This window comes from Athene noctua, chromosome 4 (genome assembly GCF_965140245.1).
Source record: "Athene noctua chromosome 4, bAthNoc1.hap1.1, whole genome shotgun sequence".
Taxonomy (NCBI): domain Eukaryota; kingdom Metazoa; phylum Chordata; class Aves; order Strigiformes; family Strigidae; genus Athene; species Athene noctua.
In genome coordinates, this window is record NC_134040.1 from 25,740,685 (window position 1) to 25,760,159 (window position 19,475).

Below are 19,475 nucleotides of genomic sequence, written 5' to 3' on the forward strand. Positions count from 1 at the left end.
ATTCTCTGTAACACTCATCCTCAGGCAGAGGTCCCTTACAGAATGATTTGTTCTGCATCCCATGAGTAGTATTTTCTCTAGTCCCTTGTTTGATTAAGGACTTCACTAAAACCTTTCTGTTCCATTCAAGATACCTCACTGGTCAGCCCAGCATCTGCTATCATCCAGAATGGCTTTATGATAGGGCATAAGAAAGAGAATACATTTTCTGTAGTCCAAGGAAAAAAGAATGTCTGAACACTTCTTTGTCCAAAACAGACCTATGGGGAAGAACCTTAAGATAATGGTACCATCTATGAAAGGTTCTTCAACCTCATGAGGCATTTTATCATCTAATACTCTCATGACGTTGCTGTGGTTGATCTAACCTTACCTACAGGACAGCACTTGCACAAGGAGGACTTCATTCCACTGCCTTCTAAACAACATGGCCCTTGGGCTCTTGTGCTTTCTCCTACTGTTCTGCTGATCGAGGATGCCAATTAAATTCAGACACCAGAGTGAAAAGAGTAGACTTATTTTACTGTTAATAGTTAAGGATATAACTAAGTAATACAGAAAATACAGAACAGTACATTTAATTATTACTACATACAGCTAATTATAGAAAACCAGAACAAGCAAGATAATTCACCTAATCATTACTACACAACGAGGAGAGTAGTGATTAAGAAAGATCCATTGTCACTTGCATATGTTACCGTCATCCAGATCCGCAGTGGCTGGGGAGCCCCGGTTACAGCGAGGATTTGGAGAGCCTTTCCCTTCAGATGGAAGTTTGTCCATAGGTGAGGCATCCAAAGTCACGGCAAGAGGGTCCAACCTTATATACCAAAAATCAGCAAGTTGGAATGACTTGCACTTTTCTTTGAGCAGAAACATCTGGTTTCATTCTCCTGTTGGATTCCACCCAAAGCCTGGCCAGGGCTTGGGGGGGAGAACCAAGGGAGTTTATAACAAGGCCAAACACTTGGGTTCCCATCCTTGAACAAGGCTAAACAAGAGAAGTTGGATACACGTTCTCACAACATTTCATCCTCACTACTGATTACATTTTGTGTAAGCTGCATCTTTCACTAGTGAGTATACATATTTCATTAATGATCAGATACTAATTAATAAATGCTAATAGTAGTACAGATTTTACTAATTAGAAGGTACTAATAATGGCTAACATTTGGTTGTGAGGTTCATTTAGAGGTCAACTTTGTTTCAGGGCCTATTATTCAGGTCCTAGCACTACACCTACACAGTGTAGGATCACTTCCCTTCACAGATCCCTCTTGCTGAGATGCAGGATCCCAAATGAGCCTCAGCACATGGTAAGCCTCTTATGCTCTGATACGGTTAGAGAGAGGATGGATGCTGCTGGTAGGGAAGAGGACAGATAGCCCATTGCCAATGCTGCTTTTCATTCCTGAGGAAATGCTAGTAGTCACTTGAATCAAAGCATTTTAGCAGTTACAGATTTTGTGGCTGAAAAGTCAATCACATATAAGCTGAAACCTACAGGAGAGGTTGGAAAGGGTTACACTGTTGAGTCAGTGACCAGCATGCTTGTGAGGAATTGTTCTCTTCTGTCTGCCACATGGGGTGTGAATTGCATGTTATCTCTAGGCACTGGCCCAATGTCTTGCATTTTCCATATTTACTACTGGTTAGCCGATAGCCAAAACACTTCAGTCTACACTTTTAACTCACTAACAGTAGGAAGAAAATTACCCAAAACATTGTCATTTCTGTTTCCACTGAGTGTCTAGAAACGACCAAGTCATATCATCTTCTTTGATGAGAGCTGGATTTCATCTTTAGCATGGATGTGCAGCTCAGGGCTCCTATGCACTTTGCATTAAGGGGACAGCCACTGCCAGTCAGTTGTTAGCTGTCAAGTCTTGCTGTTGTCTCTCATCAGGGGGTTGATGCAGATCTTGTTTGGTTTTGTGATTAGTTTTTAAATTTTATTTAGTATGGAGAAAGAAGGAGTTTGCTTATAGTTTAGCCAAAAGAAGTAACAAAGCTTACTCTTTCCTTGACCACGATATCTTCTCAGAAGCTGGCTAGTCAGGCTTGATTGAGTCTTCGGATAGGTTGAAATCCAAAGGATTCATTACTCTTTTCCTTCAGTGGATCCAGGTGAATCATTTGTGGAATCTTGCATCATATGAGATGCCATAAAAGTCTGGGATTTCCTTAGACACCTTTGTTTTGGTATCTTTTAATACAGCTGTATCTAAGAACCAAAACATTATTGCATTTTGAATTCACGTGACAAACAGTATTCTCACAGTAGTTAGTTTCTTTCTATCTTTTTCCTCTAATGAAGTAGAAACCGTCTTCTAGTCTACTGCTCAGAATGGGAAGGGATGAGACAAGGCTCAAGGAAATCCTAATGAATGATGAAAGCTGAGTAATAAAGGATAAAAAATGTGAGTGTTTTTAAACAAAGACCAAATAATTGATACTGGTAATTACTGGCAGGCAGATTCTTTTCTTGCTTTTTTTCAGCTCAATCTACAAAGACCTTCTTTGTACAGGGAAAGAACAGAGAAGTGAAACTTCTAGTAGTGAATGTGGGTAGAGGGGATAATTCGTGAGAAGAATAGCTGCCTAAACATGTTTAAGTACAATTCAGAGGAAAAAGCTTCAAAAGGGAATGGGGTCTGCTATAAAACCACTGCCAGAGTTAACATAAAAATAACAGGAGAGGCCAGTTCTCAGGTAACAGAGTTGTGGCTATACCTTTAATGCAACTCCTTGTGAGATGTGATTCAACGGTGACATACTGTGAAGACTCTCAAAAATATTTACAGCCATTAAACCTAAAGAAAGCTGAAATCAGAGGAGAAAGAGTCAGAAAATATTCCTCTTTTGAGTTAAAAGGTTGACTGCAGCCTCCTTTCTTCTTAATATTTCTTTATATCTCACATCTCGTTCCTTATCTCTTAATGGTTTATTTTAGTGGAGAGTGCTTTGTTGGAGGGGAAATAATGGGAGTATTTGTGTATGTGTAAATTTATGAAGGACATCTGTAAAACTGAAAGATCATCTTTCTGATGATGTAAGCTTTCATTTGTGGCTTTGAAGTATTTTAATTGCTACTATTTTAAAAACAGCCACAAATATTTTGCTAGTATTTTCCATGATAACATGGAACAGTTCATAGGAATGAAGATTTTGTTTTTTTTTTTATAAGATCTTAGATAAGATGGTGTCAAGTGCTACTTACTGTTTATGCAATACAGATGTTATTCCCTGGCCCTGAATTTTTCCATTTACCCAAAATGGTTATATAGTATTTTTGGAGAGACAGTTATTTGCACAAGCCAAACTTAAAATAGAAAAATACAGAAGTTCTGTTTTTAGAAAGTTGAACATCCTGAAAAATGAATGCAGTTATTGTTCCTACTACATTACTAAATCTATCTTTTTTTGGAAGGTGAGCAACACAGTCACCTTTTCATTTACACTGAAGAATTTCATGCATTACCAAATGTTTTTATATCTGAACACTTAAGCCTAGCTGCCAGCTGTTTCCCAAATGCCAAAGACTGCCCACTCCTCCTTCCTCCAAGGCTGGCAGATATCATCTCCGTTTAACAGATGAATTAAAGCAGAGAGAGAGGTGATGTAGCATGCCTGAAGATCAGGTTGCCAGCAGAAGCTGGAATTCATTCACTGTTACTCTGTCTCCTAATTCAGTGTCTTCACCACTAGACCACTCTTCTTCCCAGTCCTACAGAAGCATGTAGAAGGTTTCAGGGTGCATTTAAAACCATACAAACATTGCTATAACAACTGCGTGCAACAGGTTTAGAGGACAGTAGTGTGAAGTCACGGCTTCACATCACACAACATGGCTCTTTGAGAGAGCTGCAGTCAGGGCGAGAAGCCAGATCTCCTGATTGATATCAGCGTTTAATGTGGACTCAGAGGGGATGTTAGTTTAAAACTGCCACTCAGGAAGGGGGAGCTGGAAAAACTTCCAAGCAGGCAGAATCTCCTCAGAGAAAGGGGAAGATGCAATTATTTAGAAATAATATTGTTCACACTCAGTGTTAGAGAAATGCATTCTAATGCTACCACCAAATAGTGGCTATACTGTACAAATATAAGAGGCACATAATGAAGAACATTATGCCTAGCTCTTGCACTTGGTTGCTCTATGAAATAAAAGCAGATCCAGTTCTGTACTTCAGATGGTAATACTTCTAGTGTTCCAGTATGGTGCCTGGTATAAATCCTTGAGAACAGATGTAATTTATTAATGTATGTGCTCTATACATCATGAACAGTAGCAGCAGTGAAAGTTTCTCTGTCATGCCAATAAACCTTTACAGACCACCACCAGAGTGAGTTTTGGTCATATTGAGTCATTTATTGGGCTTATGGCTAAGAATGTTGATGCAATCAAACTGTCCATGGACACTATCATTATGACAAAACAAGCCATTGACCATCCTTGTGAATCACACTCTACTTTCCAGAAGTTATATTGACACTGACCTACTTTATTCTCAGTAAAAAATATTTAGGAATATGAAAAATAGGATGAGGAAAAAAAATTATTAGCAAGACATCTTGGCTTACATTTTAACCTGTAGACCTATTGGAAAATGGATCTCCATTCCCCTTTTATGTAAATATGAAATGTATTTGTTATGGTTTTAATTCCAGAAACCAGGTCTAGGCAGGCTTTGGGCTCTCCAACCATGAGAAGGTTACTGTAAATAATTTGCATGCTGGTTTATTAACTCCTTGGTTAGCATTTTGTGGTTCTCTGGCAAATGTTGCTCAGAAAAAGGCCTTCAAATTCCCACATAAAATTTCTTCCCCTGATTAGCAGCGTGTCTTTGAGCAAGCCAGTGAAACTGGTCAAGACTTAATTTTACAGATGGGTAGACTAGTATTTAGCTAGAGTGCTAACAACATCCAGTGGTAGCAGATTTCCACAGTCCCAACACCAGCTCATCTGGGCCATGGCGCTGCCGGGCCAGGCCAGGGCTGGGTGTGACTGCCGTGCACCAGCTCGCTCATCCACCGCAGTCGGATACCTCCCTTCTCAGACTATCAGCGATGTGTTGGCCAAGACAGAGATATCACGCCTCACCAGTGCAGTCCTTTGGTTCGTGCCATCTTTTCTGGGAAGGTGTTACTGTTCTGCATCAGCATTCTGGTTTGTGGTTTTGTGATTCTCTGTTCCTCAGGAGGAAGCAGATGAAAGTGTCGTGCTCAGGTACTGCGGATGCCGCAGGTATGAACTGAGACCTGCTTTTGTGTTGCCCCCTCAGCCCACTAGGGTGGCCCCTTATATACACACAGCTAGTGCTATGGTGCTTGCCAGTGCAGTGTTAGGAGGTGGTACAGTTCTGTCAGTGGCTGCCTTGTTTGCTTGGCTTGAACCAAACCCAGAGCTGCAGGATCATGCAGTCTGGGGCAGGGGCCAAAACTGCCCCTTTTCTGCCTTGGTGAGCTGTGCAATTGGCTCTGCTTCTCCCCAGCCTGTGTGTGCGGGTGTCACTCATTTGCTCATGTGGTCATTTAATACCTTAGATGAGTGGGACAGTGTCAGCTCTCAACCCGGAGATTATTCCATTGCCCCTTAGCACACAACTGCGAGCACTTGCAGGACACTCTCCCAAGTGGGGTGACTGTCTTGGTGAGAGTGTCTTTGGGCAAAGAGAAGAGCTGAATTTGGCCTTTTGACATCTAACTTTGAGCAGTCGAATTTTATTGGGAAGAAGTGCAGAACAGACCCCTATGCTTTCCAGTTATAATTTCAGAAATCTAATTCTTCACTTTGTTTCTGTGGGGTGATGGAAAATAAAGGGCTTTTTGTTTGGGGCCCAATGGATTATTTCCTGTGAAATCCAGGCCTTTTTTTTCCCTCTAGTTCTGTGCCCTTCCTCCAGACTGAGGAAAATGAGTTGTTTTCAGGCAGCCCTCCAGCCACTGAGCAGGGCTGTGTGTTCACAGGCGGCCTAGCCAGAGCGACAACAGGAATGAACACCTTTCCTGTCCGGGTGGCAGGTAACGTCCCTTGACCTGCCAGAAACAGGTGTACTATTGACTTGTGCCGTACTGTTTTTTTTCTCCTCTTCAACAGTTTATTTCTGAAAGTAGAGCTACTAGCGTGTGATGTCAGATGCTAACATGAGCGGTGGGTGAGCCTGATTGGAAGTGTAACATCTCAGAGTGATTTCAAACAGACGGTTTTTCGCTTGATCCTTTAATGTTAGGCACGACTTCGATGCCGGCATATCCGGAAAGTTGCTTGGACCGCGCGGGATTTTTTTAAAAATAGTTGCGAATCCCGTCTTTTGCGCGGAGTTACGTGACGGCAACGCGATGAGGCAGCAGGCGGTTCTCTGGGCTTCTGAGCCCGCTCCCCTCCCGCCTTCCCGGGGCCGGGCGGCCGCAGCCCAGCGCGGGGCGCCCCGGCGGAGGCGGAGCGCAGCGGGGGCGGGACGCGGCCCCGGCCCCGGCCGGCCCGGCGCTTCCTTTCCCTTCCATTCCCTTCCCTTCCCGCCCCGCAGCACCGCAGCAGCAGCTGGCGCCGCCGCGGGGAGCCTCCCGGCGCGGCCAGCTCACGGTCCCGCCGGCTGGTGCCCCGCGCCCGGAGGCGGCGTCGGGGAGAGTTTGGGAGGCCGGCCGGGCGGGCTGGCTGGCTCCCCTCCCGGCGCATGAGGCGGCGGGCGGCAGCCGGGAGGCGGCGGGGAGAGGCGCGGAGGAGCGGCCGGAGCCGGGGATCGCCGCCGGCCGCCGCGCCGGAGCTCGGAGGATGTCACCATTGTTCAGCTGGGTGGCTAAGGTAGGCGGCGCCGCGCCCGCCGAGCCCGGCTCTCGCGAAATAAAAGTCCAGCCTAAGAGTTTGCAGATGTTCGCATTTCATTTCAAGGCAAGTCAACCGTCTCTGGGAAGGGAGCAGATCCCTGCTGTATTGTTCAGCCAGGGAAAAGGAGAAGCACTCAAAGTGAACAGTAGAGGCAGACTGCTGGAGCTCACGGCTTGGGTTGAGGGGCTCTACCTTGCTGCGGATCCATCCACAAGGGGAGAGCTGGAATTAAAACTGCACGGAAGGTGTGGTCGTACTGGCTGCTCGAGTCTAACGCTGCTTGTGTGCTATGGGGAATACGTCACTACTCCCGCTGGTTGTTTTTTCCTATTTTTTGTCATACTCTGAATTTATGAAGATCAATAAATTAGCATTTAGCGGGAGACTTACTTAAGTTTGACAATGCATGTGTCATGCTGGCTTTTACGTCCGTGTGTCTCGGGCTTCAGTAGAATTTTCCACTGTAACTGTGAAGTTCCATGTGGATGCAAAGCAGTAGAGATGGTTCAAAAGAAATCTAGACTATAGTTTGAGTAGATGTTACAGAAAAAAATTTTTGTTTCCAAAGTAACAGTCATTCTGAATTTAAAATAAGCTGTATATGATACACTGTCGCGAGGCACAGTAGAAAGTGTAGAAGAGGGCAAGTGGGTGAAAACAGCTTATGACAGGCAAGAATTGGGGGTTCCTTGGAGGAGTTAGCTGGGGAAAAAAAAAAAAAAAGACTATCTTGAAGTTTAAGAGGCAGCCTAGCATACTAGGCAGACTACATAAAACCTGGTTCTCCCTTCTGTTTTGCCAAGTGTAAATGGTCAGTTGCTTAATCACTGTTATGCGTCCCTCTCCCTGCACATTTAACACGGGAAATACCTACGCTGGGAAGTTAGGAAGAGGGAAGTTCTTGATGTGTGGCTGTGGTGCCTTCCTTCAGATTATCAGATAGAAGGATTTTCTCTGTTCTTTCTTAAAAGGAGCCTGCTTAATTTTAGCCATGCCCTGAAAAATAGAAATTAATCCTTTCCTCTTTCCACTTGGCTTTTTTTTTTTTCCTCTGTTTAAAGAGCTACCAGGTAGATCTCTTGTTAAAATAGTTCCCTCTCTTGTCATCACTGTGTCTCTGTTGCATGGATGACACAAGGCCTGATTTGCCACATTATCTGAGGGAATGATACCAGCTTGATTTCCATGCTCTTACAAATATGCCGGCCTCCTATACAGGTGTTAAAAATGAGTGCTGCTGTTGAGTAAATACTTTAGGGATGCCACCAAGGGGTAGCCAGTTTCCTCCCCCTCGTTGATCACTTGTCAGCTGGACAAAGCAGCTAGTCAGAGAGAAGTTAGTCTTGGAGGAGGTACAAGGCAGAACTTGTAGCGCACAGAGCTGGCTGCATTTTTAGACAGAGTAACAGCAGTTCTTGCAGAAACACACTTCTAACACTGCTGTCAGGAGTGCTTTCTGGGCTTTCAGAACTAATTATTGCAATGCTGGTTCCTCGCAAGTGTTTGGTTTTATTCTTTTAATGACTGTTAATCATCAGCACTAATTTGGAAGTGAAAGCAAAGCAGTGTATTTAGAAATATAAAATGAGGCTTGTTAACAGAGAAAGCTTTTCTGCCTGCCAAGATCTAATCAGTAAAAATGTAGGAACTACTGCTGTAGGCTTTCAACACAAATGCAAGCTTTTCCAGTTTTTATAAGATGTTGGCCTGTTCCAGAATAGAGAGTGACTGCAGGACGTGGAGGGGAGGAAATTTCCCCCCTCAAAAAAAAAGCTGTCCCCCTGCATCTGTTACTTTAAAATGAGCAGCACCCCCATTCAGTAACATGAGTGCTTAGTGTCACCATGCAAATCCCCAGGTCTGCAGATACTTACAAGTGAAGTAATTTACTCCTGTGTGCTGTAAAATAGGTCCCTAGTGTTTGTATAAACGTTACCTTTTAATATGTCTTCATTACAGGTTTTTATGTGCTGTTTTACCCACCTTCTCTTCTACCTACATGCAGGCTCCTTGGGTATGAGTTTTGTGGTGCTGCCAGGCTGGGTTGTGGGGCCTGTTCTGGACTGGAGGAAAAAGCTCTGCTTGAGTCTTACATGGGTTGGTGTTGCACACATTGGCCATATGGGTGCTGGCTAAACCACTTGAATGATGACTCGGTGGATAATGAATTCTTAGGTACTGACTTTAGTCTCCTAAAATTATTTAAATAAAAAAGAACAGTTATACCTGATTTTCCTGCACGTTTTTATACGAAGTCAGACAACTGAATTCAGGGAAACCTTTGACTAAACACCTTAAAACGTAGCTTGTTGAAAGTGTAAACTAGCTTTGCGTTGTTGTGGGTAGACAATACAGTCACTTATGTAGATACACAGGGATATTTTAATCTATGTTCAGTATAGTTCACTTCAGTAAAGAAATCATTTTGGAGTTGAAAAACATCGTAGCTTTCAGTTTGCACGTAAAAAAATAGGTAGAAATGCAGATTTTTCCTGATTTACAGTGCACTTGCACACCATTAATTTGTTAGTAGGAGATAATAGTACAGTGATAGTTAAAAATATTTTTTTTTCCATTTCCATCATAATACAGCTTTAAGTGGAAAAAAGCACCCCATTTACGTGTTTGTTGTCTACAATTAATTAAATTTTATAATGAAAGTTTCTCTTCAGAAGCAGCTTGACAGAAACCATAATTAAAGAATTGATTGCTGAAGAAATAGAAAGTAAGAAACAGTTCTTAGTGTAATAAATGGTATAAATAAAGAATTTGAGTAAATGTGTTCTCAGATTCTCAGATAGTTAAGTAATTAATACATAGTGTGTATTTCTAGTTACAAAAGAAGAGTACTGTTTATAATGTGAAAGCTGTGTTTAGTTTCAGTTTATTTTGTCTAAAGAATTATAAACCAACAAGGAACTGGTAAAGAAAATAAATACGGTAAAATGCAAAGCAAGGTTAAATTATTTAAGTTATTTAAATCAAGGTTTCTTCTATAACCATTTTGCTGGTATGGATCGATCAACCCTGCTCAGCCGCCTCCAACCTGTGGGACAGCAGCTGGGAAGGAATGCGTCCGTGTCCCTCCTGAGGGGAACTGAGAGCAGCAGGGTTTGTCACTGCAGCCTGAGGAACCTCCCACCAGCACTGGCAGAAAGGGTGGATTTATGGTGTAGTTGTCCACAGCTGGCTTGGCTAATCTTGGACCTTGGACTGCAAAGTTTATAGTTCTGATTTCTTCTGCTCTGAAGATCGGATTTTAGGGTTTATTCACAATAGATGCTCTGAAATTCCCAATAGCAAAGCAAGAAGTAGATTGTTGGGGTTTTTTTTCCAAGGCCTGCTGAGTCATAATTGCCTGTGAACTTTCTTCAGTTTGGGACGCTCTCAAGACATCAAAAAAGAAATTTTCTATGTTATTCAGTGCAGCAAGGCTTGGTTACTTGCCTTGTGCCGTGAAATGTTACTGAATCATAATAATATTGGAAATGCCACTTATTTTTCTTGGAATCCTAATATATCTTAATATGCTGTGTTGGAATTGATCTTGCTGATGTTTTGTTGTTATTTCTACTATTTTCTAAATAATAGAGTGCCTAGTAGATCTCCAGGGGAGAATGAATGGGAGTAACAATCTACTTCTTAGGTCAGAAGGTGCAAATTAAATTAATTTGCCTTCTGGAAGAGAATGAGAAGGAATGAGAGACTGAAAATCAGGAAGCTCAAGAAATCCCACCCTCCTTTTTTTTTTCCTTTTTAGGAGTATTCTGAAAGGGTGATCTTGGCTTTTTTGCTCGTCTGTTTTAGGGCATATCGAACTCATTTGTGAGGATGTTTTGTTCCAGCTGTACTGAGTGCTTCTTTTATTCTCCACAGCTTCCTGCAAAATTGAGCACCTTTGGGCATCTTTAATCCTTGAGGGAATGACTGGCATTTTATCCAAACAAATCGATGTTTGGTCTCTTAAGGAGCCCTCATAACCAGGTGTTTTAACACTGTTTAAAGCCCAATAAACTTAGAAGTTTATTAACCCTGTCTTAACCCCATCTTACTTCTAAGACGGCAAATTATTTGAGGAGGTAAATAAATGGTGGTGGTATCCTATGGGGTACAGCCCTTCTCTGTGCTAGTGCATTTACTCCTGATAACCCTTTTTTGTAAATGAATTTGAATACTTCGATACTGTATCAAGAATTAGAGAGTTAACAGATAACTAGTCTTGGGGAAGAGTGGGGAATCACTGGGGAGGGAAGGCTCAAATGCCACAGTGTTGCTTGTGGAAGAATCTCCTTGAAGCCATTGATTCTGCGGGTAGGGCTGGAGGGACAGACCCTTGCTTGTCTCCCAGGCCAGATGCCAGCCATGCAGCAAAGAGAAGGTTCGGATTTTTGCCGGAGCTGGGCTTTGGTGCCCGCGTTTTGCACAATGCCCCTGTCAGAGAACGCTGCTTTGCTGCTCAGTGTGTTTCTCCAATCCAGTTTATGCTGGGGGGAAAAATGTTACCAATTGACCAATTTAGCTTTCAGATAAATGCAGATTATCACAAAATGCCAAGCAGTTGAAACACGCTGTTTTCTGTATGCCAGTCACTCCCCACCTTCCCCCGCGGGGGTCTGGGCAATGACTGAGGAATATGTGCTCAGCATTTGAAATGAAGTCAGTTCTGTGGTAAAACCCCTCTGTTACTCAGCAGTTATGTTCCGTTTGGAGCTGTTTGCTTTTATTCTTTGTCCTTCCATTTCTTTTCCTGCATGCCAGGCCTGAATTGCACCCGCTCTGCTTAGATGTCCCTGATTCGATGGGAGAGGGCCAGAATACAGTCTGGGTCACATGGCTTTTATGTGGCTGGGCAGATGTAGGAGGGAAGTGTTCGCTGCATTTGTAAGGTACATTACAGGTGCTTAGTAAGGAGTAGGGCTTTACATAGTGAAATTCCTGGCCATGTAGATTGCAGCTTACCAAGGTTTTTCTCTTGAATCATTTATGCCTTTCTGAATTAATTTCTTATGAGCATCTACTTTCAGGTTCATATCAACCTTCAGGTTTAGCAACACGCCAAGCCCAACAAGGTAGCTGAGCTTGCTGTTTTGTACAGTTCCTGCCCTCTGCTATTCAAAACAGAACTTGTAGGCTCCAGGCAAAAACTGATTGTGTTCCTTTGCTGAAAAGCTCTGTGGAAATTGGTGCTATTAGCTGTCTTCATGTGGTTAACATGTTTTGGGCCAAACCAGTAACAAAAATATTAGTAAATCCTGCAGGATCAGGGAAAACTCCAGATCCCATCAGAGGTGGACAGTACAACAAAGGGTTTGTTTGGGTTTTTACCATATATATGTGTATATATATATATGGGGCACCACAGTTTAACTTTATTTGCTTTACATTTGATGATCTAAAATACTGTTTCACATCATAGCCTGCCTTTTTGGAAGGCTACTATAATGAAACAGTCTTTTATGTGCTCTAGAGGTGTTGCTGAGAACACAAAAGCAGCAGTTTGGCTCTGGGTTCTCCAAGTAGAAATATCTTCAAGGGAAAATTCAGGCAAAGCACCTCTTTATTCAGACATCAGCTCACAGAGCTGCAAGACATTTCCAGTTTATAATTTCCTATCATCCTGAATATAGAAGCTGCAGCATTTCTGAGAAAACTCTGCTTTAAGGGGATGTTGGAACATTTTTACTGTGCCAAGTAATAATACTTACAATTTTAAAATAAAATGGTTTAAAAGACTTCTTGAAGTTGAAAGAGCTGAGGTTGTATATGGTGTACAGTTTGACTAGTGACTTAGCAAGTAAATCGTTAGCAGAAACACTGTTAATAGAAATACAGCTTGGGTATGAATTTTTTTTAAATTAGAAGCCTTTACAGCTGAACTGGTCAAGCTGAAATCCATGAGATGGCAGTGACTGAGGAAAAAGAAAGTTAGTATTTGACATATCAGTAAAGATATGCAAAATATGTGAAGAGATGTGCCCAAATAGAAGCTTGTTTACTGATTTGTATGGGAAGGTGAAGCAGTAGAGCTGTGAAGAGCAGCTGGAACTCTGAGAGCAGAAGCTGAGGGCAAGGAATGACATCAACCACTGTGCATTGGTTTGATCACTGACTTGTACTGAGTTGTACTGGATTGTTTTTGGTTATTCTTACTTTTTAACCAAGTTACAGTAACAAATACTGAGATTAATGCATAAGCATAAAGTTTTAATAGGAGAGCTTTACACAGTGTGCTTACTGAGAAGCAAGAGGGAGGTTCAGGCACCTTTACACTGTTGAGGTGGACTAGAGCGTAACTGGGTTTCTGCTACCTTTTTTTCTCTTGTGTCTGCAAGTTCCCAGAAGGCCAGGCCAGTATTCCTGGATCAGCTTGCTGGGTGTGTGAAAGCTGCAGTTATCCCGAATGAAATCACCTGTAGGTTGCATCTACATTAGTAAGTAGCATACAGTTCAAGGGAAACTGCTGCTGCTGAGAATAGCTTGTGTACCTCATTCAGGGAAGGGGGTTTTACTTTGAATTAGCCCTAATTTGGTGCTGTGAACCAAATGCCTGTCTGCAGGAAATGCATCACAAAATGAAGGTTTAGTTCTATTTAAATGGACACCAGTTCAGACACTTTGAGACAGTTCCACAATGCAATCTGTTGCACGAGAAGTGGATTGGGGGAATCCTCTCTCAAACATGTTCCTGGTCCAAATTAAAATAGCGAAGAAGTCACACCTATATAATACTTGAGAATCCAGTTGGAGAAGCTGGACAAACAGCATTATGAAGAGCTCTCCAGTAGCTGGCCCTGATGCAAGGAATGGGGGTCCATGAGAGAATTTTTGTTTTATTGGGATGTTGACCTTTTGGCTACTGCTTTGTGAGAATTTCAGGCCTGAAGAGGGTGTCTGAGTTTCTGTGAGCTGGACTTTAGTCTGTCACTAACTAAAGCACTGTGAAGAGAGAGAAAAAACCATGTATTCCCCTACATTCTTAAGGCAGTGTGCATGTAAGCAGACATTGATGGTCATATTTAAAAACCAAAACAAAAATTCATCTTGGCTGAAATACCTGGAAGCTTCTTCCCAGCTTAGAAGTTTCTGGCTTTGGACATGTGAGTGCTTCTCTTTGTGCATCATCACTGTAATCAAAAACATATGTTTTTTTCCAGGGGGAACCTTTGATATGCAGTAACCAAACAGGATTTTCAGGTAGAGATATCCTGTGAAATTGCACGTTTGGGGAGAACAGACTGCTTGTGCATAGTTACACAGGCACACTCCCAGCTACTGAAAATGGCAAAGCTGATCTAAACTAAACAGCCCCTTTCTTTTTCAATCAAACATTTTTGGGGTTTTGTGTGTTTATTTCAAGGAACTCTGTAACCAAAAATCTTACTTTTATTAGATTTTAACAGTTGCGCCTCTACATTTACTGGACCGTTGGTCTGCTGCTATAGTGCCAATGAGGTGAGCTCACTGAAGCTGTTGTCATGGAAATTTGGATGGTTAACACTAAATGTTTCATGCTGGTTTTGTTTCTTTGGATCTTTTTATAGCTTCCAGTCTCCTCAAATGCAAGCCATGGAAAAGGAGATTTGTAGAAGTGCTTTGGAGTTTTAGACGATTATGTACAAGAGGCTGGTCTTTAAAACTGGTGGTAGTTACTCAGAACTTGAATCAAAAATATGTGCTGGAATTTCAGATTTTGGATAAGTCCCGCTGGAATATAACCTGTAGGATTTTTAGCATTCTGTGGAAGTGCTTGACATTTCCATTTGACATACAGTTATTGGAGGTGGACTTTTGTAGACAAGAAAAATGTTCTTTTATATGTGAACACAGTTCATAAAGCTGATGGTATGTTATGTTTATAAAGTGCAGAATCATACACAAAATTATTTATTGTAGGTTGTTATAATTAAGGTGGTATTTTTTCTCTGGTATTTCTAAAGATTCAATAATACTTTCACGTATGTTTAAAAAAACAACCTAAAAAGGCCCAGTGCACTTGTATATTAGGCGTGGCTGAAATATGAGCACTCCCTAGTGCTGACATAATTTGGGGGAGGAGAAGCTGCATTAAAAGGAGTCTTTCCTTGAAATCTTTTTTTCCTTCTCTTCTTACTGATTTCCTTCAGCTTATCGGTTAGTGCGTCCCATAGAACATCATCCTTGTATCCCCTTCCAACTTCTCGTGGAGATCCTGTAAGCCTGTGACATCTGTTTTAGAAATGTTGAATATTGACCACTCCCTTTTGGGTTTCCTGGGTGAGTAAGTGTTGAAATGTAGAGTACTTCAGAAATATTGTGAAGGTCAGAATTCAGTCACTCTGGAAGGGGTGTGACAGCATCAACTGTCCAGCTTAGCTGCAGTTCAGTGTTTAGTAGTTGTCCCTCTGATTTACCATTTTCTAAAGAAACCCAGGCTTAACTTGTGGGGGACAGTGGAAGAGTGAAAAGGAATAACAGAAAATGAATAGTTTGAAGAGACTGAGTAGGCTTAAAATAGCAATTTTATAACCCAAAAAAGAGACCAGATTGTGCATTTTTGTGTGTGTATTCTTATAATTTGCAGCTGAATAAAATCCAATGTGGATCAAATTTTATATTTGTTAAGTGGTAATACAAATAAATGGTAGGAGCTCTAGAAATGGTTATGATCATGGGCCAACATGTATTATTGAAAGTCTTCGTATATGCTCTTACAGATATATATACATATTTTTATTGATTACAGTTCTCCACATATTGCACTGCCTTGCATACACTTTGGAAAGGCACTGAGGCTAGCTCTGCTTGGTGATTTTTCATTTCCCATTGGTACAGCTAGCTTGCTCTGGCTATAGTGATGGAGGAGCTTCATTACTATTTTAGCAAGTATCTTGAGAATCTGAGAGTGTCTTCCATTTTCAGTCAGTCTGGCACTGTCTTTTTCATGCTGTGATTTTAATTTTTTTCTTTTTTTTTCCTGCATTGCATTCTTACATAGGAATACTAAGAATTTTGAGACTGAGACTCAAATTAATGAAGTTCCCTGCATTTTGTCTCTTGTTGTTCATCAGTTGCATCACTAGTACTTCCAAACTCTTGTCAGGTATCATGTAGGACTTGGATACCGGTTGCTGTTAGTATGGCATTTAATTAAAGAAACCAAATTATGCAGGTAAATGATTGACTGCAGCTTTAGAGACATGTTGGTAATACTGCAGTATGGTTAACAGACAAGGAAGAGAAGGATGAATTTCAGCTGTTACTCTTTAGTTACTGGGGTTTTCCTAGATAAGCACTGCTTCTGAGATCAATTAGCAGTGCTTGCATAGACCAGGTAATAGTGCTGAACTGAGATGACCAAGGTCTTTAGTGAATTTGGTACAGGATATAAACATGAGAATTTTTGTCAGCAGGGAGAACTATCATGGTGTTTTCATAATCTGGAGGCACTGCTAAAACTTGTCTTCTGGCTTCTTGTTCTTAGGTACTTCTGGGGTGGCATCTTGGCTTGGTTCTGGGATGGCTTTCAGGAGTAAACCCATAGCTCCATTTGTCTTGATGGTATCTTTTATCTGTGTTTTGACAACTGTTCTCCATGTAGGCCTGAATGTACAGCTCTATCTATTGTAAAAAAGGACAGTGGCATCTTGGGTTTTGTGTTGGGACATGCAATTGCACTATTGACTGTCAACACAAGGTGCTTGCTTGGCTGCCCTTTAACAGTTAAAGTGAGGAGAGAACAGCCAATGAACATGATGCCAACATTTAAATGAAGAAATGAGATCTGGTTAAGATGACCAAAAGCATGAACAAGTGAAGTAGTGCTGCGTGGGATGGTATTGCAGGACTGCCAGACAGGATAGTTAGTCTACAGCTGATGCATTCCTACCATTCATGATGGCCTTTGCAGTGAAGCACTGTTTCAGACAGTCTTTAAGTGAGCGACATTTTCCACACTGATCGTCTTCCTCTGAATACATTGTTAAATAACTTTTTCAGATATGTAGTATCCCATCTCACTTTTCTAGCACACTTATGTACTTAGTGCAGACATACTGGATCTCTTACAGTGACTTTCAGAGGCACCTGATATAAAGATGTATGAAACAATCATTCTACAGAAGCACAGAAGCATCTTTTTTTCAAGCTCTTTCTTTTTTTCTTGCAAGATTTTTGTCAAATCTGTGTCTGAGAGGAAGAATAGAAAGAGAAAAGTTGAACTTTTCACCTACTGTAAAATTTTAAGACTGCTTTATCTTTTAACAGGAGGGAAGCAAGGGCTAATTTGTCTATCATCATCAGAAATTAGAAGGACTGACTTTTTAGGACTGATCCTTGACTCTTTGGAGGAAGAACTGGCAACTCCCCTAACGTGATCTAGCTGTATCTTAATGGAGGGAATCTTGAGTAAACAGCTTACTCTTCACTTTTCTGCCCAACGAAATGGCATTGATAGCTTCCAGTAAATGCAAAATATCCTAAGGAAAGCAATGTGGTTTGCACAGTCCTTGATAACAGTTTAGAAACTATTTCCAAGACAGTTAAAACATGACCTATCCTATTGTAGCTAAATTTCTTCACAAAATACTGAATAGTTTTAATTCAAATTACATGATAAATGTTTTAGTGTAAATTGCCCTTAGAGAATCAGAGGAGTTCAGTAAGCTTTCTGTGAGTTGTTAATTTCAAAATACAGTCTAATTCTGTAGGTTATTAACAATTTCCCTATATGCTTCTTATGTAATAAGGGTCTTGCTGAAAGTTGAGGTCTCTTTAGGTGTATTGTTCTTCCTTCTCTGCCATTATATTGAATGCACTGTACATTAGGAATGCCTGGTAGAAATCAGTAGCATTAAACTTTAACTTTATAAAACTTTAAATTAACCTATGTCAGTACCATAAAATGTGTAGCTATTCCTAAGAGGACCACTCATGTAGGAATCCAAGGCTGGCAAACACTTTACGTTCAAAGAAAATTAATTTTCAGAAATAAATACATTGTTACTCTGGGTGGTTTACACTATATTTTAGGGGAAAAAAATAATACAAACTAGTATCAACTATAGGTGTGGATTTCATGTAAGTATGTAGTTAATTGAAAAGTTTGAATAATCCCATTACACCTTCTGATGAGGAGCCATCACTAGAAGGCATATCTTAGAGAAAAAAAAAAACTCCTAAAACCTCAAAAAGCCTCTAGACATGAGAAACATTTTCTTTTGCTTCTGAAAAGGACTAAAACTGATGAACCTAAATAACTGATTTTTTTAAATGAAAGTCAGGGTAGCTTTGTTGGGATGTTTAACCATTACTTTCCTGTTCTGTGAGTTGACCCCAGGCAGCTGAAATCTACTACTCCACGACAAAGCAGCAAATATGTGCTTGTCCACAAGCAAATCAGTTCACCGGCATTTTATACCAGTCAGGCAGTATGCTGGAAAAACCTGATCAGGTTCTGCACTCCAGTTCCCTTGGGGCCTTTATAAGTTTAATGTTTGAGTAAGATTTTTCTTCTTTTCTTTTTTTTTTTTTTTTTTTTCCCACATGGAAAACATCATCTGTCCCTCTGCCCCCACCACAGCAGTTCTAGGGAGGACTGTGGGGCTGTCCCTTTCCATAGGAAGTCTCACTGTGTTGGTGGAGTAAGAGAGATGGTGTTTTGCTCTATTGCAGGTAGAGCTAACTTATACATCATGTCCATCAAAAACTTTCATAGGATGATCCCCCATACACCCCATGAAAACTTAAATTTTGAGGGGAGAGGGATTTTTACACATGTTTGGATCAGCTGTCTAAGGAGGTTATATCAAAAATAATTTCAGCTGTAACATTCACCTGTCTGTTTTGCTAGCCCCTATTTTGCCAGTTGTACCAATTTTGATGACTGTGACAGAAGCCTGACAGCAAAAGAGACTGGCCAAGAGCCTGTCTCCTATCCTACCAATGGAATTTAATCTGATAAATAACTTTTTTCCCCAAAATGTTCTTAGTAACTAATTTTCTGTTTTAAATCCTGTTACTACCTTAAAAAACAAAACCACAAATTCCCGCCCCCCCCCCAAAAAAAAACCCAAGAAAAAAAACATTGTCTTGAAAGCTTTCAAATGCCATTGCTTTTCCCATTTATAACTAAGAATAGGCTTCCTTCTGTTTCCCACCTGTAGCCTCCTACTCAGCTCCAGACCTGTCTCAACGCTGTGAAGGGAGCTACTTGATATTTGCAATTCTACTTCCTCCCTTCCCCCCAAAAAAATAATGTCTTTTGATAATGAATGAGCACAGATATTTATAGCTATCACTTATATATAGGTATTGCCTCCTTTTTCAACAATCACCTTGTAAAATGTGAGCCAGGAATCTTGAAGGTATGACCGGCAACTACTGGTATGTCTTCAAATGCTGTTTTCATTTGTGAGATTGTGTGAAAAGAAAACTTTGAAACAAAAAATGGAGAAAATAATACCATAAGGATGTTTATGTGCTATTTGAAATATCTGTTGACTTGCTTTATTTCATATTTGTTGCTTGAAAGTTTATGGTACTGAATGGAGGAGCTGATGAAGCAGTGCAAGATGAAAAGAAAAGGTTTGTATTGTAAGGACAGAAGGGGACAGGGGAAGAATGAATTAGTGAACACCATGTGATAAGCTCTCCAGACACAGGGCAT

General features: G+C 41.0%; 1 protein-coding gene across 6 annotated transcripts in view; it reads left to right on the forward strand.

Moving 5' to 3' along the window:
- Positions 1 to 19,475, forward strand: part of TBC1D1 (TBC1 domain family member 1) — a 118,688-nt gene that overhangs the window by 25,975 nt on the left and 73,238 nt on the right. Inside the window, exon 1 of one of the 6 annotated variants that reach the window (XM_074904646.1) lies at positions 6,626 to 6,808. The exons of the other annotated variants lie outside the window; for them this stretch is intronic. Within the exon in view, the coding sequence (XP_074760747.1) occupies positions 6,779 to 6,808 (30 nt within the window). The 5' untranslated portion in view covers positions 6,626 to 6,778. Of the gene's footprint in view, positions 1 to 6,625; positions 6,809 to 19,475 lie in introns of those variants that run through there. 6 annotated transcript variants of the gene reach the window in all.